Raw genomic sequence first — 26,569 nt, 5'->3', positions numbered from 1 at the left:
CATTAGCATTTGATAATAGAACTTGAAGTTTGATTTTATAGGTAAGACCCCAGGCTGTATCCCCGGCTTTGTGAATATTCACTTGTATTCATGGAATTAAGGTCACAGGAAAGCGAGTCGTGTTTACACCTCTCAGAATTAAACAGAATACTAGCAAGCAACATACATGGGTGTCTGTGCAGTATTTCATCTTCATTTCCAGTCATGCACAATGCTTTAAATGTATTTTAGGGCTTGGGAACTATTTGTTGAGCAAAATGTGCTACTTTTAGTGCTTTTTAATCCTGGATTATGTTTTATCAAAAGTAATTATGTTCTCCTGTGTAGTACTTTAATATTGTTATAGATGTATAGATGACCTTTGATTAACATTGTTATTTTGCTTAACATCTAGTTTCTTTTAGCCATTCCTACTTTGAACATACTGCATCTTCAGACCTAAAATAAATATTTGGCTTAGGGTTTATTTTCACCTGTTACTAAGAGTAAAAGAATGAGGATTAAAAACTAATAACTTCACAGCTATCTCTTAGCTCACACAGTGTGCTAGACTTGGTACCCATGTTATCTTATTCAGTTATTAAAAAGCATTCAGGGCAGGTACAGTTATTTTTTATTTTACAGTCGAGGAAATAAAGGTCTAAAATTTGTATCCAACAAAGTTAACTCCAAAGTCTTTGCTTTTTCCTCTGCCTCATTCGTTATCCATCTGTAACTCAAGCCAGTGACTAAAAAAGAATAAAGAAAAACAATAGTTGTAGAATCTGCTAGGATTTTTCTTTCAAATTAAATTTTATAAGGAAGTCAATATATAGAACTGCCGAAAATTAGAGGTGCTCTAGATGGAAAGGGGTACAGCCACAAAGTCCTATCATTTAGGCCTCTACCAGGGATCCATGGGCTGCCTGATCAGAAAACCAAAGCCTAATACTCCCACACTCCCAAACAGGAGGCACAGCAAAACCTCAGTTTCCCCATCTGGGAGTTCAAGGTTTTATGTATCTTGAGCGTGGAGGTGCAGTTATGGGGAATTCACAGGAAAAGCTAATCTCTGCATAATTTTAAAAGAGAATATATGTAAGAAAAAAATAGTACAGGTTAAATGCCGATGTAAAAGAAATTAGTTATGTCATTGTACAGCTTTTCACATATTAATTTTCAGGGCACAGATTTTGTTTAATCCATAACGGTGAAATAATTTTACTGTGGGAAAAGTCATAAAAAAAGCCAAGTCACAGTTTTCTGCCTAACTGGAGTCCGTGTCTACAAATATAGCCAGACTCCACTTAAGTATGAAAATATTAAAAAGTTTTTGTGCTTTATATAATGATATAGCATTATCTCCAAAGATATGTACATATCGTATATGTGTAAATGTAAGGATGGAGAATATGAATATATTTAACTCAGAAAATGTAGAAAACATGATTTAAAATAAATTACTTGTAAAGCAAATTAATTAACATCATCATTTTGTATATCTTTATAAACCAGGAATTTAAAGTGTTCTAACTTGTTAAATTTATACTGGGATTTTATATAGTACTTCATTAGAAATGTAATTTCTGTTTCATTAGTTGGCCTGGTGGGAAGAGTCCAGACTTTTGAGGCAGATGTACCTGCTTTTCAATTTCTCTCTTCTTTATGTGACTTTGGAAAAGTTCTGTAACCTCTCTGAACCTCAGTGACTTCACTTATAAAGTGGGGCTTAGTAATCATGCCTGGAAAGTCTGGTACAGAGAGGGTGAGTGGTGTTGGTTGTTACTAGCAATTTTGCCCTCTGTTGTTCTTGTGGTTAGTTTTCAAGCCTTATGCGGTGTTGACTTAGCATCTCTTTATCAGTGGGGCTACCCAGTTCTTAATACTTGTATCATGTACATCCTTGGCCTTTTTTCATTACCAGTTTAAAAAATACATGTCTCAATCTTGCAGAAGCTTACTTTTGTTGAGGAAAATGAAGATTGAGAAAAATCTCTCCTTTCTTACTCTTCACTGAGAATCAGTCACTGAGCAGCATAATTCTAAAATCTTATGTGGCTTTTGGGTACTTTATGAACCTTTTTATGGTAACCCAGAAGCAAGACACTGATTGAATTAATATATTTCCATTCAGGGAACTATTCTGTTAACCTCTCTTCTTCTTCCTAACCCATGCATCCTTTTGCAGGGGACTTTTTCCATCCAAAACTGAGGTTGCCATATGTAGTGGGAATGCCAGTGCCTAGATATGCAGGTTATTAGTAAGCCTAAGAGTCTTTTTGTCTTTAAAACAAAGAAAAAGGAAAAATTAAAACAGCAACAACAAAACCAGAAGCCTGCCCAAACCAAAAAATACAAAAAAAAAAAAAACCCCTGTTTTCTGAAAAAAATAAAAAATAAAAAAAATAGTACTTTATAAAATGTGGAATGTAAACTTGGCATCTTGATTTTAATTAATACTTTAAGCTTTTTTTTAACATCTTTTGTGTAAAGATACATATTCATTTGTATGGATCTGATTAAACTACAGAGAGAAAAAGCTGTCTGAAAGGCTGCCACCAAGGAAACATTTCATTAACATCTTTTTAGTCATTTCTCCATTTGGGTGTACCTGCAAACATAGGGATAGGTATTAGTTGCATAAAAGGATTATGGATACATGACTTGCATTTTAAATTTTACTCAACCCTGTCATAGATATCGTTTTATGTCTATAAATCTAGATATCCATCATAATTTTTAACAGGTTTCTAGTAAATCATTGTAACATAGTTTATGCAATGGGTTCTTGGTCTGTGGACATTGAGGTTGTTGCCAGCTCTTTTCTTTTAAGAGGAGTGTTGCTTCAACATGAACACTCTGGTTTGCACTGTATTCTTATTTCCTAAAGATTAATTCTTAAAAGTGATGTTGCTGGGGAAAGAGGTATAATTTTGCGCAGTCTAAAACAGGGGTTGGTAGACCTTTTCTGTAAGGATCTGGATAGTAGGGGCACCTGGGTGGCTCAGTTGTTAGGCGTCTGCCTTCGGCTTAGGTCGTGATCCCAGGGTCCTGGGATCGAGCCCCGCATCGGGCTACCTGCTCAGCGGGAAGCCTGCTTCTCCCTCCCCCACTCCCCCTGCTTGTGTTCCCTCTCTTGCTGTGTCCCTCTCTGTCAAATAAATAAATAAAATCTTTTTTAAAAAAAATAAAAGGATCTGGATAGTAAATATTTTAGGCAGCCATGTGGTTTTTGTAGCAACTATTCGATTCTGTCTTTGTAGCCACAGTCATAGATGATATAAAGTAATAGGCGTAGTTGTATTTCAACAAAGCTTTATTTACAAAAGTAGATCACAAGGTAGCAGTTGGCCCACAGGCTGTAGTTGCTTACTCCTGGCCTGAAACAAAGGAGACACTGATTGGGGATGGAAATTTATCTCCAGCTGGCTGTAAGCCACTCTCATGGTATCTTGGAAATGTGTTCCTCTCTCAGGGCAGTGTAATGGGCTGATTACTTTCTTTCTCGGTATATGGCAATCAATACATGTTTTAAGGAGCTTATTACAGGAGGTTTTTCCTACCTGCTTCTACTTCAAAGCCTAGTAAATTTTAAACTGAGAGGCAGAATTTATTTTATCATTCTGTACTTCAGATTTCAGCATGTGTTGACAGCTTGCGGGGCAGAGGAAGATCTCTCACACTTCTGTTGTAGAGAAAGTGTTGTATATTTTCTCATCTTTAGAAGACTGCTTTGATGGAGTCAGGTTTTAGAGGTGTCCTGAAGTAAGCTGGAAGGAAAGTCCAGCAAGAGAAGTATCATTTCCCTAGAAACATACCACAAATCAACAGGGTGACACTGAATTAGTTACTGAAACTTTACAGGCTAAATTATACTCAGAAGAATGTTCTGTGCATATATAGTAACCTCCTTGCATCCTGAATTTCTATAAAATAGGAATTATTGGCCCTTAACTGCCTTAAGGGTGTTTGTTGAGGATCTGGTGGAATAAAGGTACAGTTGAAATCGCTGTGTTTGTAGCATTGGCTTTCTGGTGCCACTATGAATTTTAAGAGATTTATTTATTATTTATTTTGCATGTATTTGTTGACTATCTGCTGTGTGTGTAAAGCAGTGTGGTAGGGGTTATGGGGGAATACAAAGAGAAGTAAGATACTGCCCTTAAGGAAAGAAAAACATGTATTTACAGTCCAAAGTTGTGTAGTGCTGAGATCCCTAAGGATGGTAGAACACTGGGGAGGAGATCTCTTCTGCCTGAGGGTATCAGAAAACTTTGTAGACGTGGCATTGGGAAATAGAAAGATTTTTAAAAGTATAATGCAGGAGAAGGTATTCTAAAAGAGCAGCGTGCAAACTATGTCAAATTAGGAAAGTCCAAATCAGTATGCAAGAGACATCCAATAGTCTAATTAGACTGTCTATTAAGTATTTGTCATGAAGGAGGAGGAAAAGATAAAGCTGGAAAGGTAGGGTAGAGAGCTAGGTTGCAGAGCACCCGGAAGGAACTTTAATTGGTAATTTGTGGGGAGCTCTAAACATCATCTAGGAGAATATGTTTGACAGTTGGAGTGGTGATATATGGCACTGGTTGGTGAGTGTGAAATGATAAAGGTGGTATTATCACTTAAGGGTTATGGCAAAGGTCTGAGCATGCACTTGTTAGAAATGATCTGGAAGGAGAGAAATCTTTGGGGTGGGGGGAAGGCAGCTGAAGAGCTTGGAAGGGAAGAATGGCTAGGCTTTCAGTAAACCCATTTACTGGGTTTGGGAAATAAGGACAAGGCTTTTAATCATGATCTGTGGTTCTGAGACTTTGTTAATGGGATTATTATTATAACTTTGCAAAAGACAGCAAAGTCAGGAGAGAGCTGTAGTAAAGATAGGATTGCAATGAACCTGTTTGCTTTGCTTGTTTAGCTCTAGTTGCAGGACTAAAATTCACAGGAGAGGTAAGGAATAGGGAGGGATTTGGGAACACTGTTCTCATACAGGTGGTCCGAGAAACCTGGGAAGAGCATCACATCACCAAAAGGAAACCTGTAGAGAGAAAATGGTGTTTTATAGCATTACTTATTGTTAGGTAAGTTGATGACATAAGTAGCTCTATCTTCATGTGAGGCTACTAACACCAAAAACAAACAAAAAAGATCATGTGTTTTATCATTTATAAAGCATTCTGCTGTCTACTAAGCTGCTGCTTTTAGCCTCTAAAGCCACTAGAGTTTAGGAGTAAAATATGTTTATAAAAATACTTTGTAAGATTCCCCAAGGAAAATATAAGAATCTCCCTTTTACTTTCTCTTCTCACCACTTCCTGAGACCCACAGTAACAAAGAGATGCCCCTGGTAGGAGGCATTTATATTCACTTTCCACCTGTCTGTTACAGAATACTGTAGCATTTCATCTTCCCTAGACCTCACCCCAGTTAGGATCTGTGTACTTGGGATGGGGTAGGGGCTCTGGTTAGCGGGAGGGTGGGGGCATTCCGTAGAAATCCAACTTTGTATGTTGTACATTTTCTCTTTTTACCCTGGGATCCTTAGCAGGCTTGGAGGGGTATTGTGCAATACACAGTATGACTTGCATTTAAATTGGGAAAGTTTTTACTGAATGGAACAGCAAGCCTCAATCTGCCTTCCCATTTCCTTTCTTCTCATTACCTGTGTTCAAACTTTGCATGCAAAGAAAACCACGTTGATTCATTGATTTTCGACTTGCTACATTATGCACTTTGGCAACGTGGTAAAGGCTCCCCTGGCTCTCCTGTTTACAGCAGTCGGAATTCCTCTGGTCTTTTGCTACAATTTGTGGCCTCCTTCAGCCTCACTCTTCATAGTGAGTCTGAGTTCTGTCAAATGGGGCAAGGGTCTAGTCCAGAAGAATCTCTAGACAGCCACTGTGCATTAAATCTAGTTTACGTGCTCTTTGTATTTTGTCTCTTAAGCCATGTATATGGCTACTAAAACTTTTTTTTTTTAACCGTAATAGATTTAAGGTAGGTGATTTACTGGGTAACTTGAGACATAGAGTTTTGGGGGAGTAATATATGTTTTCTCACTCTATGGCACGTAACGCTTCTTTTATCTTATGTGATCCCCAAACTTCCTTTCTGCTTAGTAACATACATTTTTCTCTTTAGAATTGTTAAAGTTAGGAAGAAAAGAAACCCTTTGGATTTGTCTCATTTTGTGCCTCTGATGAAAGTAAGATCTTCAAAAGTGAACGCCTTTCTAAAAAAAAAAAAAAAAAAAAAATGCCACCCCCTCAAAAAAAGAAATTCAGTGGCTTGGTGATTGAAATAGCCTCTTTCCCCTCATCAGAGATTGTTCCATTTATCCTCATTCTTGATTGTTGTGGAGAACCAGGGAGGGAAGCCGAGTGGAACTGACCCAGTGGCTGAGTTCGAGGGTACCTGGATCATTTTAAAGTGCTTTTAGTTTAAACGCTGAAGTTAATGTCTACCCCCAAATCATTTTCTTGTGATGTTTGCAGCGTCTGTGGAGTTGGATAGACCACTGCTCAAGTGGCTTGCTTATTTTGGCTTTCCCTCTTAAGAGTCTCCTTTTCTGACTTACCATCTCTTCTTCATAGTAAGATTTTGGGACATCCTGGAATTTATGCCTGGTGGGTGCTACTTTCTTCTTCTTTCACCCCCCCCCCTTTTTTAAAGAGGCATGTATTTTCTAAAACTAAGCTATCATCTAGAGAGCTTTTGCCTTCTTAGTTCTTTTTTGATTTTCTCGTTTATTTATGCTGGTGATTCTCAAACCTTAATGCTGCTCAGTATCACCTGGCAGGCTTGCATAAACAAATGGCTGGGCTCCACCCCTGGGTTTTGTCACAGTGGGTCTCAGGTCTTTAGTCCCAAAGGCATTTCAGACAAGTTCCCAGGAGATGCGCTAATCATGTGCCTTGGCTGAGGAGTACACTTTGAACCTCTGACCTAGACAGGTGGTTTTGTCTATCAGTTTGCTGTTTTGTTCAGTTTTTTTATTTAACCCCAAAAGGGTAGAAGTTCTTCAGATTTTATTCACCTATGTTCCCTGGAAGCTCCTTATTTTTAATTCATAGGTCAACCCACTAGCTTGAAAGGAAACTCAAAAAATTACCTTATTTTTAATTGTGAAGGGCTTGGTTGGGGCAGGAGTGGCAGAGTATGAAATGTGCCATTTCTCATTCCTTCCCCCAAAGAAGACGGTAATGGTCAGTCTCTCAGAACTTACACAGGTTTTTTTTTTTTTTAAGGTTTTATTTTATTTATTTGACACAGAGAGAGAACGCGAGGGGGGAACACAAGCAGGGGGAGTGGGAGAGGGAGAAGCAGGTTCCCCGCTGAGCAGGGAGCCCGACGCGGGGCTTGATCCCAGGACCCTGGGATCATGACCTGAGCCGAAGGCAGACGCTTAACGACTGAGCCACCCAGGCGCCCCTACACAGGTCTTTATAGTCTTTTCAACAGAGCATTCTAGGAAGCCTTCTGAAAGTTGATTGACCAGGCCCCTAATTGAGACTAATTGAATAGATACTATTTTTTAGTTTCCCTAATTGCTTATATTAGTCCTTTGTTACTTGAGGTTTACTTTTCCTCCCCCAAATCCTTTCCTTCTCTGTCTCAAACTTTTCAGCTCTCATGGGGGTGCGTAGTGGGAGAGGGGTGGGGTGCCATCTGGGGAAGTATCATTTACCTATACGTGTCCCTACTGCATGCTTAGTTAGGTGCTTTATCTGTGTCCTCTCCTTCAACCTAGCCAGGCTTACACAGTAAAAATATAATTATTCCCACTTTATGGATGCAGGAAACAAGACTCTAAATTGGTACTTTACTGATCAACTTTACAAGGTACTGCCTTTGGGGTTAAAATAGAGGTCTAATGCCAAAGCCAGTGGAGTTTTTCATATTACCTCTCTTTAAGATAGTTGGAGTTGAGCTTTGAGGACAGAAAGAAACTTAACCTGGGTGTATATAAGCATATTTGAAATTTTAGGGGCAGCTGGGTGGCTCAGCCGGTTAGGTGTCTGACTTTGGCTCAGGTCATGAGCTCAGGGTCCTGGGATGGAGCCCAGCTCCCTGCTCAGCAGGGAGTCTGCTGTCCTTCTGCCTCTCCCCAAACCCATGCTCTCAAATAAATAAATAAATAAATAAATAAATAAAATCTTAAATAAATAAATCTTGAAAAAAGAAATTTCACTTAATGTCACTTGTCAGGCTTGACAATGTATATGCCCGTCAGCAACAATCTGAGGTGTTTAATTTCCAAAATACTCAATTACAAGAAGGATTGTAAACTAGTTGAAAGTAATCAGATTTTGTACTTTTCTTTCTCAAGTATAAAGCTCATCCATGGCAAGTTACAAATAACTTCTTCGTTCACATTTTCTTCAGTGCTAAAACCCACATAAAACAAGAATTGGACAAATAAGCAAACTCTCATATGGTAGAAGGCTTTTCTAGTAAAACACTAGTGTGGTAGTTGAGGGAACTTTGTCTTAATTTCAGTTCTATTCAATTTATCAAATGTGGGGGAAGACTGTAGTGATGGTCCTCAGTTTTCTTGTTTAAAAAGAGTATGATAGAAATTTTCTCCTGTCCTCTTACTTGTCTGATATGGGAATTAATAAATACTATGTGTAAAGCCCTTTGAGGGCTCTGGAGGAAAGATGCTATGTAATTTCAGCATTATTCGTGGTCCATCAGGCTCCGCACGGGGTCACCAGGAAAGAGAGATTTTTACCTTCTAGTCTGCATTTCACAGTATAAAAACAAGGTATTGTTGTTTGTGGCTGTGAAAATTTCCTGTAATTGTACCTGCAGAGGTTGCTCCTATCACAGAGCCTAGGGCCCTGGCTCACCCAAGAGGACCAGCTCCCGAGGCAGAAAGAGAGTGAGCCCCAATTAAACAGTACCTGGTTCCTATGAGGACGTGTGCCCACCCGCAGTAATCCTCTGTGTCTGTCAACCTGTTGAGTAGCAGAATCCCTCCTTGACCCTTTTCTGCTCTCTCCTCTCGATCCTGTAGTTCATTATTCTGGGCTGACTCTAGAGGGGACTGTCCTCTGTCCTGCTCAGCTCTCCTATAATCTCTCATTATTACCATGTTCCTGTTGTTACAGCCCTGCCTCATCTAAGGCCTCTATAAGAATAAGCATATTTCTGTCCATTCTGTCTGTATTGGAGACTGGATCAATACTGTTTAGACTCACCAATTCCTTTTTGATGGTTAAGCAGTATTTTGATTCTTGAGCTTTAACTTCTGTATACTTGTCCCTTCTGAGTCTTAGCCCGGGGTTCCACGGCTGAGAAAGATTAGGCCCAGAATGTTGTCTTTAGTGAAATTGTAGCCTGAAAAATTAAGGTATAAGTTATCTGCACATCCAGCAACTCAGTTCATCTTCCTGTTTTTCTGTTTTTGTATTCATTTATTTTGTAGCAGTGTTCAGTGTACATCTTCATCTTTACAGTGTTGGTAATTAATTTCTTTCTTTCTCTGCTCTTTCTCACAAGAGCTCCTGACTAGCTTATTGCCAAATCTATTTCACTTAATGGTCTTCCTGAATTCTTTGTGTTATCTGAGTAATTTTTCCTCTTGCTGCTTGGCATTGTCTAACCGCTGAAATGAGGCTGAAGTTCTAATCAGTGCTTTTCTCTAGCTTGGAGGGTGAAAGAGCTTGTACCCAGCCAGTCCCTCCGTCCTCTAATGGGACTCGTTTTGGGCTCTCTTGCTCCCACTCTCTGCTTCTTAAAACAAATTTTGTCTCTTTACTCTTTTCCAAGTTTTTCATGGATTCAGATAGTTTCCTTCATCCCTGCATGCTAGTCTGAAGTCACCAAAACACATGCCCTTCAGAACTGATCCAGGCTTGTGGCCAGCTTAACTGAAGAGTCTTGAGCTGACAGGGAAGTTAGTTTGTTTATTTAGGCTCTGACTTTTATAGTGCCTATCAGGCAAATGGCTACCTGAATGTTCAGTGTTTAAAAATAAAATTTCAAATGGGCCCTAACTCTGCAAGAAGCATCCCAGACTCTGTAATCCCTTTTCTTGGTAACGTGTTTCTATTCTCACGTTATCATTTCTGTGCCTCTTTGTTTCTTCCATTGTCCCCTTCCTTACACACACCTTTTACCTCATTCAGTTTCAGTTATTCTGAGTAGGAGCTCCCGTTGTGGGGTTTGTTCAGTCTTCTTTTCAGAAGGCTGGCCCCTAACAGTTTTTAATGTGTGATCTCAGTAAACAAGAAGTGTGTGTGTGTGTGTATGTGTGTGTGTGTGTAGGAAGCCTGCCATATTTCCTCCCTGCCCCACAGAAAATGTGTTTTCTGGAAGCCCTTTTGACACTGAAGTGAATACCCACTGGCCCTCCCTTGCTGAATTCCCCTGAGAGGGGAGAAAGAGGGAAAGAGAGGGAGGCCTTTATGCTTGTTGTCATATCTTTTGTTTCTGCTGATTATACACAAAGTAAGTTGTAAATAGCTCTCTCACACACCATGATTCCTTTGAGGTATGTCCTGGAGAGTAGATATGCACTCAGCTTCTGCTTACCCTGGGGATTCTAGAGGGTCCCTTTCAAGGCCTCCTACTTCCTGTTACAGCAGTAGCAGAATGAAATTTAGATGAGTACTGGACAATTACTATCCCATAATTAAACCTGTGGCATACTGTTCAGAAATATTAGCCGATCGGTCTAGTATTTTTGGCTTTTAACTTAAATGTTTTTATTACATTGAAAGCAAAATATACTAAGATGCAAAAAAGAACAAAAAATAAAAAGTCCCCTAGTCTTACTACTTTTCAGAGATAAAAAATCACTGTGAAACATTTTGTGAAAATCATTGTAGAGAACTTTGTTTTAAAGTATGGCGTTGAGGGATGCCTGGGTGGCTCAGTCGTTAAGCGTCTGCCTTCTGCTTGGGTCATGATCCCAGGGTCCTAGGATCCAGCCCCGCATCGGGTTCCTTGCTCTGCTGGAAGCCTGCTTATCCCTCTCCCACTCCCCCTGCTTGTGTTCCCTCTCTCACTGTGTCTTCTCTCTGTCAAATAAATAAATAAAATCTTTAAAAAAAAATAAAATAAAAAAATAAAGTATGGTGTTGAAAAAGGCACTAAACACTGGCATGAAGGAAAGCAGATGAAATTGGAATTCCCCAAATTAATTTAAATTTTATATTCCAGAGAAAACAGTAGTGAGGTACATACCATATTTTATTATCTTAGTCTACACTGGAGTGATAATAAGGGGCTGGACAATTTATGTCTGCTGTACCCGTCAGTCATGTTTTTGATCATTTCTAGCTAGCTCTCTCACTACTGAGGCTTCTAAATCAAAAGGCCTAATGGTCTAGGTGTGCAGAATTATAACTAATTAGGTTATCAACTTTTATATCCTTTGTGTTTTCCTTGGTACATTTTGATGAATTAGGAAACAGAGCATGCTTTCCCCTTAAATATTTTTCTTTATCTGATACTGCCATGAAGTGGGGTGGGTGGGGTAGGAGAGGACATCATTAGACAGTGAACCCAACAGTACAACTGTGCAGTTTTAAGTCTCAATTTCCTCATCTTTAAAATACAGGAGTCCATTTACCTGGATCCTGATGGATTTTCTTCTGCTCCGAAACCCTAGGATTCTGTTTGAGAGTGCTAACTCACGTCCCTAGTGTAGTTCTTTTCGTAATTTGGATAGCTGAAACATTCTAGTAGCCTGGCGCTCTTTCCTTCCAACTTATTCACAGACCTTTTTGTTTTCTCTCAGAGACTGTATTTCTAAGCGTTGAGGTTGTAATCAAGGGTAATTGTCGCTGTTTAACTTTCTCCTTTCCTCTCGAGAGTGTTTATAAAATGCGTCCTGTGGGGTGGGAGGTGATATAAAGGAACTAGCAACTTAGTATTGGTGACACAGTCTAACAGTGTTAAGGTAAGTGGGAATTTGTTTTGTGTACATAAAGTATACTTTACACTTGATTTGCAGTATATATTCTGGCTCATGGAATGTGCTTTAATCAGTTAAGTAGTCACATTTATTGAGGTTTTATCGGAAGCTGTGGGGGGGGGTTTGTTTTGATGTGAAATATTCGAAGATTTATTTTTCCCCAGTTCTTCTGTTGCACCTTAGGGAGAATTACTGTTGCAGAACTCATTAGTGCCCCTCCATATGTCACCTGAGGGGTGGCATCAGCATCAGTCTGTGTGTGCCCCAACACACATAGACAGTGTCCCTGCTTGTCTCCGTGCCCCATTTCTTTCTCATTCCTCAAGCTAGAGGATAATTTCACATTGCTTATGTTGTCCTAGACCGCAGAGCAAGTAGTGGGTCCTGATAACACACTTTCTCCACTTCCTTTGTCTTTTTTGTAATTTCTTTCATATGAAACATCAACAAATGCCTCTAGATGAGAAGCTACAACTTTTGCATGTTTCTTGTTAACTTCTTTGAAATATGTTCTCAGTCTTCTCATTTCTTAAGTTTGGGAATTGCGACTTTCTAGTATGGGACCCTGAGCTCTAGTTATTTACCTACTCGGAGCCTCTGGTTTTTTTTTTTTTTTTCATTTGTCAAAGGGAGATGCTCATAACCCGTAAGATGGTTGCAAGGGAAAAAACAGGTTAATCCATGTGTGTAAGGTGCCCACATGGTGACTGGCATATCACAAGTGCTCAGTAAACGTGACCTCTCTTGCTTCCCCTCTTGGGCCCCACTCTGAAATTTGTGGGTGAAGAGTGGTTAAGTTCAAAGACAGGTGATAATCTGTCCATGTCACCTTATGGACATGAGCAAGAAGAAAGAATGCGAGACTTAAGAATAGGAGAGTTGGTCCCAAAAATGTGTGAAGAATTGACTGAGTGCTTTTTTACAACATTAGTAATATTCACTGGTAAACTTGCTAAGTGGACTTTATTGAAAACTGTTTAAATTTAGAGAAGTGAACTGATTTGTGGGTCGAAAGAAAGAGGGAAATATCTTCTAAGGCGGTACACTTGGCTGAAAACTGATCTCTGAACAAAGAGAATTGACTGGCACAGATGATCCTAAGTGGAGCTAAAGCACAGAACAAAACAGCAAAGGTGGGCCTTGATAGGGAAAGAAGACAGGTGGAATGAAGCTGATTGATGGATTGAGATTATGATAAAGATAGTTGTATGATTAACAAAGATAGTGTGTGTTTGGAAATATTGAATAGTGATTCAGAGAACTTTTTTAAAAAGCGGAAACAGGTTTAGATGGAATCTAAGTCCTTTTGTCTTTATCTCAAAAAAAAAAATCTAAAGTAAGCAAGTAACAGTAGGCAATATTTTGAGATGAGATCGCCTAATTAAGATAGTTTTGAAAGGGAATCTTTAGTGGCTTTCAGTATAGAATTTTAAATATAGAGAAATATTCTAAATTATTGCTATTTTGTTATCATTTTTATTATTGGAACAGACATAAAATAAGCCTGTTAAAATTTAGAGATCATGAATAAATAATAAAATATTGATAAAGTCTGTCTATGCTAACCTTTACCATGGATAGGAAAAATAAATTTGAACAGGAATTTTAACAGTGGAAAGGAACTTTAGGCATTAGAGAATACGGTGTTCTTCTTCATTCTCCATAAGAAAATTAAAAGAGGGGAAAAAATGTCACCAGTGTCAAGTAGAGATTCTCTGTTTCTTTTCCCCTGTACTTTAATCTTCTCTCCTCCTTCCATCCAGAGATATTTAGTACATGCGTACTTTGTGCTACATGCTGTGGATACAAGGGGGAATAAAAATTTTGTGGATCTTTTCTTCTTAGAATTTGCCTTCTGATAGTTAATAAACTTGGTTACATGATAGTCATAATATATTTGACATAATATATTTGACCTACTAAGTGTCAAAAACCAATGGAGCCATGATGGCCTGTTTCATACTTGCAGTTGGAATGTCCCTGCTTCTGTCTGGGTCAAATGTATTTGTGTGTAGTACTCAGCAACCTCCACACCCAGCATCTAACTTGGCCATATTCCCCCAGGTTCCAGTGGCATGTGCTGGCAGAGTGCTGGGTGCAGACTTTTGCCCAAACCTGGAGGAGCCAGACCAGAGGCTGGAAGTCCAGGTTGGAGTCTTATTGCTTTATTAGTTGGGGGTGGTGTGACAGAAACAGTGGTCCCTGGAGGCCATACAGATATATCAGTGTCATCAGGAGATGGACAACTGTTGAGACAGGTGTAAAGGAAGAACCGAGGTAGCCTGTGTGCTACAAAAAGTCCTTTTCAGGCTAAACTGTCTGTAACTGGAGATAATTCATTTATTCATCCATTTAAGAAACGGTACATACGGCAGTGGACAAAGAACATGGTTTCTAAAGGCTGGCTGCCTAGGTTGACAAAAGTTACTGTGAGACTTTTGGCAAAGTCACTCAGACACACTGAGCTTTAGCTTTCCCATCTATAAAATGGAGACTTACCACCCAAGGTGATTATGAGGAGTAAATGTTCTAACATATACCTAGCCGTTAGCATAGGACCTGGTGTATAACGGGCACTCAGTTAAGACTAGCTCTTGTCTTTTCAAAGCATTGTTATCACGTGCTTGGTACTGTGCTAGGCACTGGAGATACGTGGTGTGGAAGTCGTGCTTCCTGCATGATGGTTTCTCAGCTTAGGAGAACAGAAGCCATTAGGCACCGTAGTAGAAAAGTATGATTGAATGATAAGTATCTTCCCTTTTCATGTATGGGGAGATATGTCCCGTGATACAGTATTAAGTTCATTAGCCAAGTGAAAGTACTTAGAATTCAGTTCATGTTATGTGGTCTTGGGACATCAGAAGTAGTTCGGTGTATCACAGATGAAAAATATAAAAATGACACCTTGGTCAAAGACCTACCTCTACTTTATGTGCCATTTAATATTTAAGGAATGTGTGTGTTACTAATGCAGAGATGCTGGCTTAAGTTGTAACGTGGATGGCATCCCCTAGCAGGAGCAAACACATACTGTTTTTTTTTTTTTTAGGAACTGCATTTGGCATCATTTTCTAAATTTTCAGACTTACAGGATGAGCATGGTGAGCTTGGTTTTAACCAACTGAGCCACCCAGGTGCCCGTGAGCTTGGTTTTAAAACATTTTTACTGATTTAGACACTCCGCATAAGAAAGAATAGTTTTAAAAATTGACTTCTTCACAGTTGGAGAGAAGGTGGAAGTGGTGGTAGGAGGAGGTTTCAGTTTTTATGGTACTGAAGAGCATACCATCTCTTACACACCTGCTCTTGGCCTCGGGAAGACCACCTGAGCTCTGCTGTGCCACAAGCTGGTACTGTTTGGGTGGTGTATGGCTATGCTACAACAGAAAAGCAGGTGTGACACATATGAGACGTGATCATGTATTTCCCAGTTTTAGAAAGCGAACAGCTTGTGTGTGACACACAAATGCAGAGTGATGGAAGACTTTTCATGGAGAGTGGTCTGATCCTTGACCTCTTTGGGTAGGACGAGTGATGTTCTTCAAACACATCACCTGGAATGGTCTGTCATGGGTGGTGGTTGGAGAATCTGTTTGTGAACTTTGAGTTATGAAGCAAAGAGCAATGGGTTTTGCAGATGTGACTGTGTGAAATAAAACTGAAAGAGACCAACGGAGCATATTATTTTAACATACCAAGAGAGAAGATGTATATTTACTAGTTTAAGTGAAACCCTGGTTGTAGGTAGTTAAACATTTGTAGAGTTGACAATTCATCACGGTCCTTGCAAAGAAGACCAAGCCCCCGGGCAAAGAAATGAGTCTCATTTTATTGGACTCCTCCTCTTGCAACACCATTTTGGCAGACCGAGTGGAAAGGTTGAATCTGTTCAAAGAGTCAAGTGTGGTGAATTGGTGCATTAACTGGGACCCATTTGAACATTTCCTTCTCTTCTTCCTCTTCCTTTCTAAATATGGCTTCTATACATTTTAATGATATCTGGTACATATCCACATTATGTCAGTCATAAAAAAACCTGACACTTAATATGTTCTTCACCAGCTAACAATTTCACGAGTAGTTTTTAGCTTAGAGTCCTTTCATTCTTGCTATGGCATGTATCTGGTCTTTTTTTTCCCCTAAGAAATGAGGAATTTCTTAGTTTGTAGTCTAATTCTGCACTCCAGGGAATTCACCCTAGGACGTGCCAGAAGCATCTATTTTCCCTGTTTGGATCTCAGGCTGTCCCCCAGGGCCAGGCATCATAACCACTAGAGGATTTGCTGTTTTGGCCTCTTGATTCTGAGAATAACCTCTTGTACACCTTGATTTAGGAGCAGTAGTTTGTTTATATCCTTTTCTATGAAGGATTTTCATTTAGACACACAGCGCCCATATCTGATTTACTTTTCTATTTTGGCTGACATAATTTCTCATAACTGGTAGAGTCCCTTTCTGTTCTTACCTCTTTCCTTTTCACTCTTTTTTCCTATCCTTAAAATTTCAGATGGCTTAGCACCTTTATTGCTTAATAATCCCAAGATCCCTCACACACTTTCATGAACATATCTTTGGTTTTGAATGACTGTTATCCTGAAGTCTGTGTCTTACTTGACTTTTGCAAGGGTGTCTGCTGGCTTTTCATGTTAATATGCTTGATTTAGAAAAGTAGCTGGAAATTAAGACTTTGATTCACTAATTTTATTGATTTTCCTCAGTGGTTTTTGAAGTGGGTATGAAACTGTACTTTCTTTTGGCTTGGGAGGTTAACTGATGTATATTAGCAAAAAATTGTGCTCTTATATAATTATTTTCTAGGAAGTGGTTATTGTAGTTTAGACTTCCCTTAATTGCTGTTAAATATTATATTTTCAGTCAGAGAAAAGTTACTTTTTAAGTCTAACTCTGCCTTATCCTGTATTAAGTTGTTACATCTGACCCAATACAATTCCTTTCTTGATCGGGAATTCAAGATGTGGGGTTAACTTGATATTTTTCACCACTAAAGTGCTTAGAAAATTAGAGTAAATAATGAACCAATATTTCAGTACCAGATTAGACACAATTTACTGTGATGTTTCATAAACCACAGACTCCTTTCTTCTGTGAATGCGTGAAGGATCACTTTTTTTTTCCCAGACATACCGGGGTGCAAGTGTAAATTTCCATAAAATTTAAATGAGGTGCTTCCTGTAATTAATGAACAATTGTGGCTGCTCTCTAGTCTGCATTGTAATTAACCATGATCAGGCTTGTTTAGTGATGATACTGTTCCTGTAATAATTTGACAAGCTACTGTGAATTTGCCAGGTTATTAAACAACCTGCAGCATTCACTTATGGAATCACAGGGATGAGCTTGGCGGTTGCTGCTAGTTAAATGCAGCATAAGGGTGAACTGAAAGCTGCTTATTGAAGTCTATCGATCACCATGACCAGATTTAAATTCCTATGATTTTGGAGAAGTTAATTAATTTTGTGTGGGTTGTCTCGAAAACTTTTTATTGCATAATAAACCTGCTAGGGCAAAGCTGGTCATTTTTATGAACTCATAATGAAGCCAGCAAATTTTCTATATTATTATCACCAGTATGGACCAAAAAGGATTTGAGGTGTCCCCTTTCCACCCTATTAAACAGGTATGATTATTTAAAAAACAACAACAAACTGTTTCCTCTCCAAATTCATTCACAACATTTAACATTCCTCTAATACAAGTTCACTGTATTTGTGTGTGTGTGTGTGTGTGTGTGTCAGAGAGAGAGAGCGAAACAACAGATGACCTTGTGCTGAACACAGTCATGTTGCAGGTAGAGCGAGCCATCTAAGTGGACTGGTAGCCTGATGTCCATGGTCACTAGTGCACCCGCCTTCCCCAGCCCCCCTTCAGGTTAAGAACTGTTCAAAACCTTACTGTCTAGTTACTGTGGTGTCTTTCATTCAGATTCTGTTTATTGACTAAACCACAAGGATTCCTGCCCAAAGTACCAGGCGGTCTATGCTTGACTGATTTTGATTTTCTAACATCAGCCCTGGGGTTTATTTGAAAAATGTACATACACTGCAGCTTTAACAAGTCAAGTGACTGCATGTTTTTGACCACGGAGTAGAGTATATCTGAAGATCATTAAATTTGGGTGGGGGGGAGGAGGGGTGGAGAATAAGTGTAGTAGTCATTGTACCATTGCAGAATGTGTGTGTGTGTGTGTGTGTGTGTGAGTGTGACACATGGTTTTTGTCTTTTCATCTTCTCCAAGAGCCAGAAAGTTTCCTGCCGTTCTCTTTCCAGCTATTGACAAATGATTGCCAGATGTGAGATCTTTGCAGTGCTCTTTCCTTCAGCAAACCTGCAGCGATGGGATATTTGATTCTCCCTTGCCCATTTCATCTCCTTTCCACATCTGCCAGGGACACACAAGCAATACATCCCTACATGAGAGTTTAAAGTTTATTCAGCCCCTTTTTCCCCTCGATACAGTGTTTGGAGACAACAGAATGAGGTCCATATGACTCTCTCCCAACTTCACTGTATGAAATTAGTTGTTTATTTTACTTATCTACCTCTTAGTAATTGAACTATTTCATTTTAGTTTCGGTCCATGGAAAATTTGATGCAACTCTGGGAGTGCTAAGAGTTTCCTATTGTTGTCTGCTTGCTGCAAGTATGCCATCATCTCAACTTTTCTCCGATCGCTTCAGTTCTGATACAAACTAGACTGTTGGTTTCATAGAACTTCCTAGGAAAGCAATTTTAATAAACAACTGTCAAAATATAAGTGTAGCGTGTCTTTAAATTTCAGTAGGCATTTAAGATTAAAAGAGTCTTCTGTGAGGGGGAATATTCAGCTTGTTTGGCTTGATTAGCTTACCCTGTATTTGTGTCCATTGTCAAAGTTGATATGGATGAGCTCCTAGTTTTAATCCCAAATAGTTTATAAAAGAGAAAGTACACTGAGTTTTGGAGGCATCTGAAATTAGTCTGTATAGGCCACACACATAATCACTAACATGCACAGAAGCCTTTTGCATCTGCTTGGAATCTATATTGATACTGATTTTTTTTTTTCTCATCTCAGTTTGAAGATATTTTCCAAAATGCTCTTGTAGCTTATGTTCATACTATAGGGTGGGCTGACACAGGTGGCCTTTCAGTTTTCCTATTACACTTTTTGGCAAAGAAAAAGGCCCCTTATTCCCTGAATAAGATCAGCGTTTTTTGGTTTTTTTTTTAACATTTAAAAAATAATCCATAAAATGTCTGCCACATGTTCTCTAGTTGATGGAAATGTTTTCCGAATTAGAGCTGTAGTATTGAATTCTTACTGTATCAGTGCTAGTATGTTTACTGTTTCTGCTACCCTGTTAGCTACTCTTAGCTACCTGTGATTATATGAATTTATATTTTTTGTGAACATAAAATGACGAATATAATTACTATTTCTGAATTTCATACTGAATAAAAATTTTGGTTTTTTAAGAAAAGAAGTAAATGGCTTTGCCCATTATTAGAATCAAAATAAGGAAAGAGTGAAGTCTACTTTTCAGTATGTTCTTTAAAAAAAATAACCAGGCAACAAACAAAACCTAACAAGCACAAAAACAAAAAGCCAACAGTCCCTGAAACAAATAAATCTTTCTAAGCCTAAGAAAAATAGGTAAATCAAAGTCATCAAGATATATACATGAAATGTGTGCAACTTTTTGTATATCCATTATAGTATACCTCCATAAAGTTTAAAAAGAGAAAAAGGGGTGAAACTGTTTGCCACAAGTTCCCAAAATGTTGTATGTTTCAGTTGGAAGTGAATGCTGAATAGGATAGAAGAAAATTATAGTTGAAGATATAATGATAAGGGGCACCTGGGTGGCTCAGTCAGTTGGGTGTCTGCCTTTGACTCAGGACAAGATCCCGGAGTCCCGAGATTGAGCCCCGCATCCGGCTACCTGTCAGTGGGGAGTCTGCTTCTCCTTTTGCCCTTCCCCCTGCTCTTGCGCTCTCTCTCTCTCAAATAAATAAATAAAATCTTAAAAAAAAGATATCATGATAAACCATTCAGAGTATTTACTCTCAAAAACAACATGATGATCGTAGTGAAGGTGGTAAGTTTAAACAACACCCTTCAGAACAAAATTACCCAAACCAAGAAGGATCCCTGTGGAAAAGTTGGTATTTCTATTGTCCTTTGACATTCCCTGAGGACTGACGCGAGGTTAGGCACTCAGTGGATTCCAGGGGCTGCGAAGGTGGAGGTGAAGAGCTCTTTCATAAAACAACAAGGTTAGGGACTCCTGTGGCGGGAGCCAAGTTCCTCCAAGTGCAGATCACTGCACATCATTTGCCTTTGCTAATGCATTTGCTGGTTTCTCATGCCTTCCTGCTTTTTCCTCAACATGGGTACTCTGGGAGGCAGAGAGGTGCTCAGCAATGGAGGTGTCATCCGGCCCGTGTACCTAGGGAACGTCCTTCAGAGGACGACTTGTCACCAGCCGTCAAAGAAGAGAGTGGCTTTGTGGTCTCTGAACATCTGGCAGCGCTGCACAGGAAGCTGAGGGGGTGTCATTAATTGTGATGAAATAATTTAAACCATCAGGAATAAATGAGGCTGTTAAGCTAAGTTCAGATTCCATTTGCCATGCACATGTGTCTAGCAGCCTGTGTGCAGTTAAAAAAAATTGAATTATATTAGCTCATGAGTCGAAGCGAAACAGATACTGTAAATGAAACAAGTTGCTGTGTGGTGATGACATCGTGTTGAACCACTTCACAGAGTTACAGTTTGTAGGATCAATATATTGAAAGTGGTACATTACTTAATGAATTTTTATATAAAAGCATTCTTATGCGATTGAGGGATAGAGTGAGGACCAGGGATTTATTGGAATATAAGATGGGTAGGTGGATGGGAAGAAAGAAGCAAGCTATCCGGTGAAGGCGGATTGGGTAGGTGGGGCTCGTAGCCTGCTAAGCCAGACTGGATTGATGCACAGCTCACCTTTCTATGGATCTGGCTTTAGGTACAATATTCATTGCAAGTGTTCTGTGTATACTCTAGGCAGGAGGACAGTTTTTCTCTGATAACCAACTTCTCATGTTCCTTAGAGAGCTTCTGACTCTTTGGGCACATCTACATTGTTTTCTGGACAATGGGGACAACTATCTTGAGTGACAGATTGTTCCTCAAGCAAACAGACATATTTTCAAGGCTTTGCACAATCATGAACACTGATTTCAAATGTAATTTTCAAGTACTGTGCGAAGAGGCAGCCTAATTTCTTTACAAAGGAAAGACTGTCAGGTTTGGAATGTCAGGGCATCTCTGAGGTTTTGAGCACTAAACTGAGCAATGGTGTGTACATTCCACAGTACATTTCTAAAATAAAAGTCATTCCTTTACACATAAGCAAAGTTTTCAAACTTGAACTTTTATTTAGAAATAAACACAGGATTTTGAAAAATAAAATGAGACTGTGATACAGAAAGCCTTTTTAAAAACCACCAGAGAGGTAATCCCTCAGTCACATCGAGGCGATGGTCCAGCTCCAGCAAGCCTTGGACGAGAGTCATTTTAATACAGACGTTTTACCCCACTTTGCTCCATCAGTCTCCTCTTCACCTTACTGCCTTTTTGTTTTCCTTGTTATGTACCTCCTTTTTTTCCTTCTCCATTATTCTTTTAATTCTCTTCACAACCTATTCTGTCTTCCATAAAAGTGAACTGCAGTTCTGTTTTCATTTGTAGTCCTCGTTTTTTTGCTAGTAGTTAAAAGATTAATATCCACAGTTACTTGAATTGTGAACTTAGAAATTTTAGGTTGCATTTTTACATAAATTTGTATGACCATTGGTGGATTTTTTTAAGAAATGTGACTAGACCTTGATAAGTTTTTTTTTTTTTTCTTAAAAAAGGAATGCAGAATACTCAGTAAATCGTCCCTTTTCCTGGACTTTTGAGTGGAATTGTTATTGATGAAAGCCAGAAATTTGTGGCTCCCACTTACCCTTTTTCTTCTTACCCTGACATGAGGACGACACTCAAATCAAAGTACTTGAATTTTCTGACATCTAATAGAGCAACCAGTAGTTAGGAGGTTGCTTCTGTGTGTTTTGATCTTTGGATTTCATTTTAATTGATGAAAAAGAACAGGAAGATTTGGCTTCTTCAGATCTATTTTCTTGGCATTGTTGGAAGGGTTGAAGGGTTGTGTGTATGCATAAGGCACTGTGTCTAACACACAGCAAGTAGTGAATGCATTATTGCTATGATATAAATGTATTTTACTAGCTTCTGTTGGCTAAGCAACTAAGAATTAGCAAGACTTTTTTTCCTGAAAACTTCGCATACCGCATCCATTTAAGTTATATTCACTTTTAAAGTTCTATAATTTTTTCCATAAGATTAAGGAATCCATGGCGAACACAGGGAGTTTTGAACAAAATACCTATGCTTTTCTTTCTTTCTTTGGAAGAAATCAGTGCATTCTGTAGTGTATTTATTTATTTCTCAAAACAAGTAAGAAAATGATAGTATACTCAGCAGTTGCTTGAAATTTTCTTTTGCAAGAGTCTTAGTAAATAATTAATAGATAAAAAGCAGTTTCATGAACTTAAGTTTCTTCCTCCCTTTTATAATTTAATGGAGTGTGGCCTGTGGATGCCCCTACATATTTTCAGGACCTTTTTTTTTTTAAGTTTTCTACTGCTGTTGTTACTATTACTCTCTGCTTAAGTATCATTAAATTCTGGATTCTGTATCGTGAGTTCTATGTATCAGGTACATTACAGATTAAATAAATCTTGGTTGCATGGCCTGAGAACCTACCTACATTCTGTATTCTCTCTCAAAACCACTGTATGAGGGAATGTTACCTAGATTTCAGATAACCAGCTTAACATAAGTTCATGTTGGGAACTGTCAGTATGGATATAAGAAATGTTGAGTAAGGTGCTTATTTGTACTTTATGTAAGTTCCTAAGTCATAACAGCTTCATAGATGCTTCATAGAAGGAGAAAGAAAAGATAAAGATAGAAAAACAGGAAGAATTTTAATTCTTGGCTTGAATAGAGAGAATTGTATGTGTCAGAATGTGTGCATGTATATGGATTTTGTATATACATGCAATGTATATCTCATTACATATAAATCTGTATATTTTATGTTTATAAAAATGGCTAGCGATATTCTCTTTGGATATTTTGAGTTAGTCATAATGAGTAACATTACAGAAATGAGGATTTACATTGAAAACACATAGTCTACCTTCTTCCACCTCCAGAAAAAAAAAAAAGGAAAAAACTTCTGTTAGGGTAGATAATGGAATCTCTGTGTGTGAGATTCTTTAGGACTCAGTATTTTTTTCATATGATTTCATAATTTAAACCTGGGAATTATCTGAATTATTTATATAATCTAATGTCTTCATTTTATAGATTTGGAAACCAAGGTGCAGAAATTTTTTAAAACTTACCCCAAATTCCATAGTTAGTAAAAACATTCTCCATTTCTAATGTGTCAGAGCCTTGAAGAATACTGTTTACTGGTTTTTATTCCTTTAGAGTTTGTAAGCATTATATAGCAAGGTTCTAAGTTCTTATCACAGAAAATTATTTGACTCATTGTATCCCTTGTTCTGGATACTCTGAGTGAGCGTTAATACCAGAAGGCTACACAGTAGCCTTTAGGTACCACAGTAATAGTGTTAGCAGGTTCCCTCATGAAAACAGCAGATCCTTCTATCTGATGCAGGAAGTGTGCTAACTTGATGCTAAGAAATGGGATGTTTGGGTCTGGCTTTTTTTCTTTTCTTTTCTAGAAAGTGTGAGTTCATTATAGAATTTAGGTGTTTGACAAAAGCTAGCTCTTGAACATTAAGAGGTGGAAATAGTTCCATCTAAATAATCCCTGTTTCAAGAAGAGAAATGCCATTACAGACATCTGAAGAATGGAATTAGCCAAGAATATAAGTGTTACTTTTTAATGTCCAATACTTGCCAGTGGAGTTTCATGGAGCACAGTGGCAGACCAAGCCCCTTGAAACCATCGTTTTTATAAAAACCATCTTTAAGGGCCTTTTTGACTATGGTACTATGTTTGTATCGTATAAAAAGTGAGCTGAATAGACAGTGTTTTTGCCCTCTAGGAGTTTATAATCAAAAACAGACAATATAGTTGACATCTGTTATTATATTAATGTCCTACAAATGAACACTGATCAAATACATAAATAAAAGTTTTATATCAAAGACAAGTAAAAACCTTTTTGCTTGCCCAGTTAAATGAGTAAATAGACCTCCTCATCCCCACGCTGAAAATATCATGGATGATGTAAAATGACTAAGCTGGAATAATCCTGACACCAGGATAATCCTTTTAGATTGTTATTTTTAGGGGCTTTCAAAGAGTGTTGGCATTACCATGATGTCACCGATGGCTTATTGCAAGCAGGTCTGGATTCAGACATATTGTTTTTATCTTTCTGGTTGAATTTTCCTCCCTTTCTGGAATTTTCTCATTTCTGTCTGTTGACTGGTGGTACTTGATATTGTAAACCAACATCCTGGAGTGTACTTTAAAAAATTTATCCAAACCCCTGATGTTAGTAGAAATGATTTTTTTAAAACTAGCAGCCTTTTTTCCCCTTTAAATCACTGGAAACTGCAGGAAAACAAATATAGGAGCTTAAGATTGATGCTATAGCAAGATGAAGTTCTATATCCAAAAGGCTTTGAGGGAAATATTGGTTAAAAAATGTAAGTTCACAACTTTGGAATAGACAGATCTGGCTTTAAGTTTGAGTAAAGCTAGACTAACTAAAATCAAACATAAATGTTGGCAGGGGGAGATAAGGCATTGAGTTTGATAAAATGTTTTCTTTCTGCATGCTTCAGTTTTAATGCAAGGTATTTTAACAGTCACTTCATTTTTGAAGTGTGAACATTGGGAAGTCTAAACATAAACCCATCTTAAAGTTCAAAATATTTTTAAAAAATAGCTATCCCTACCTCAGTGTAGGTGTGTGTCTGTGTAAATTCAAGCATGTGGATGCATAAATTAATTAGAAGAACAGTTACTGATATAAATCAAACTTATTTGGTACACTGATGAAATGAGCATTGTTTATAAGATTATCTTGTTATTTAATCTCTTCTATATAAACCTGGCTGGTTAGCATTATGAAGTAATAATACAATTAATGTGATGATGGTATACTTTTTCTTGGTACAGGCCTGATCCTGCAGGCCTTTCTTGACTGGGATTTGTGTATATAGAGGGCCATCAGAACTGGAAATTTTAATTAGCAAGAATGTTCCTTCCCTCCCCCTCCAGTTGTGTTCTGTTCCCTGGGATACTTTATTCTTTTTGAACCGCTCATCTACTGACCCCAGAAGAAAAAACTGCCTTCAGATATTATTTTCTCAAAACTGTGCAGAGTTCATTATGAGAGTTACCTGCTATCTTCAAGCTGTATGCTGCTGTGCCACTGGGTCTCAAATGAAGAGGAAGTTTTACTTATAAATGAAGCCATTAGGAATTTCTTGAATAAACAAAAAATTTTTTAAAAATCTTTGATGTGCAAAGGAATTTTGCTTATAACTCCTAGTCCTGTAAGTCCATGTCTAACATATGCAAGGAACATTCATTACCTTCCATGTGAAAGGGAAAGCACTCCTATTAGCTAGGGAGCAGAAAACAGAAACACTTAAAAAAAAAAAAAAAAAACCAGAATCCTAGTGCAAAAGAAAATTGTTAGTGTCAGTAGTTAGTACTTGATTCAGGACTTTTGCTGGCATATTTTCCCCTTTTTACTCTGCCTGCTCTCTTCATACCCATCCCCCTTACTCCATGAAGTTGGTTTCTTTATGTCCCCAAATGAAAACTTTGCTTTTGGGAAATTGAATCAAAGATGTGTATTTTATTGATTTTGCTCTCAGGTTGCTTAACTACTTCGTGGCATTCCTTTATTCTTTAACAGAATTTGGTAGTAGTGCCTAATAATTTAACCAAGGACTTGCAGAAAAACAAATGTCGGGGCGCCTGCGTGGCTCAGTTGGTTAAGTGACTGCCTCTGGCTCAGGTCATGATCCTGGAGTCCTGGGATCGATTCCCACATCAGGCTCCCTGCTTGGCGGGGAGTCTGCTTCTCCCTCTGAAACTACCCCCGCCTCATGCTGTCTCTCTCTCTCTCATTCTCTCTCTCTCTCTCTCTCTCAAATAAATAAATAAAAATCTTAAAAAAAAACAAAAAACAAATGTCACAGGTAATTCCCTCTTGATTTACTTTTATGAATGGAGCTTGATGACTGATAATTGTTGTTACTACCTAATCTCATCTAGAGAATGGATTTATTAGGACAGTGTCCTTTTAGGATTATACACAAGGCAGTTATGATTGTGTATAATGAAATCTTAATTGTGATTTCATTTTGCCATGAACAATCAGGATTTTTTCCCCTCTTTACTGGTCTGTGTTGATGTTAAACACTTCCGAATTGACAAGTCACATATTTGGATATATTATTTTAAAGATTTTTTTCTCATCTTCACGGGAGTGCCACAGATATCTCTGTTTCAGAAGTGATTATCTGTGATGCCATAGCAACATCCCTGGCTGTTAGCAGAATATGTATTATTTCTGTGGTTTTGTGAATCAGTAACCACTAAAAGA

The 26,569-nt window shown here is 38.3% G+C and overlaps 1 protein-coding gene across 11 annotated transcripts in view; it reads left to right on the top strand.

The window, feature by feature from the left end:
- The window catches only part of BNC2 (basonuclin zinc finger protein 2), a 420,003-nt gene that overhangs the window by 158,827 nt on the left and 234,607 nt on the right, over window positions 1–26,569 (top strand). For 5 of the 11 annotated variants that reach the window (XM_081804108.1, XM_081804111.1, XM_081804107.1 and 2 more), the window contains one exon: window positions 13,970–14,053. The exons of the other annotated variants lie outside the window; for them this stretch is intronic. In XM_081804108.1, coding sequence (XP_081660234.1) covers window positions 13,970–14,053 — 84 coding nt within the window. The remainder of the gene's footprint in view (window positions 1–13,969; window positions 14,054–26,569) is intronic. 11 annotated transcript variants of the gene reach the window in all.

Source organism: Leptonychotes weddellii, chromosome 14 (assembly GCF_054177405.1).
Source record: "Leptonychotes weddellii isolate Sample4059 chromosome 14, ASM5417740v2, whole genome shotgun sequence".
NCBI lineage: Eukaryota > Metazoa > Chordata > Mammalia > Carnivora > Phocidae > Leptonychotes > Leptonychotes weddellii.
This window is presented reverse-complemented; position numbering and strand designations above follow the sequence as displayed.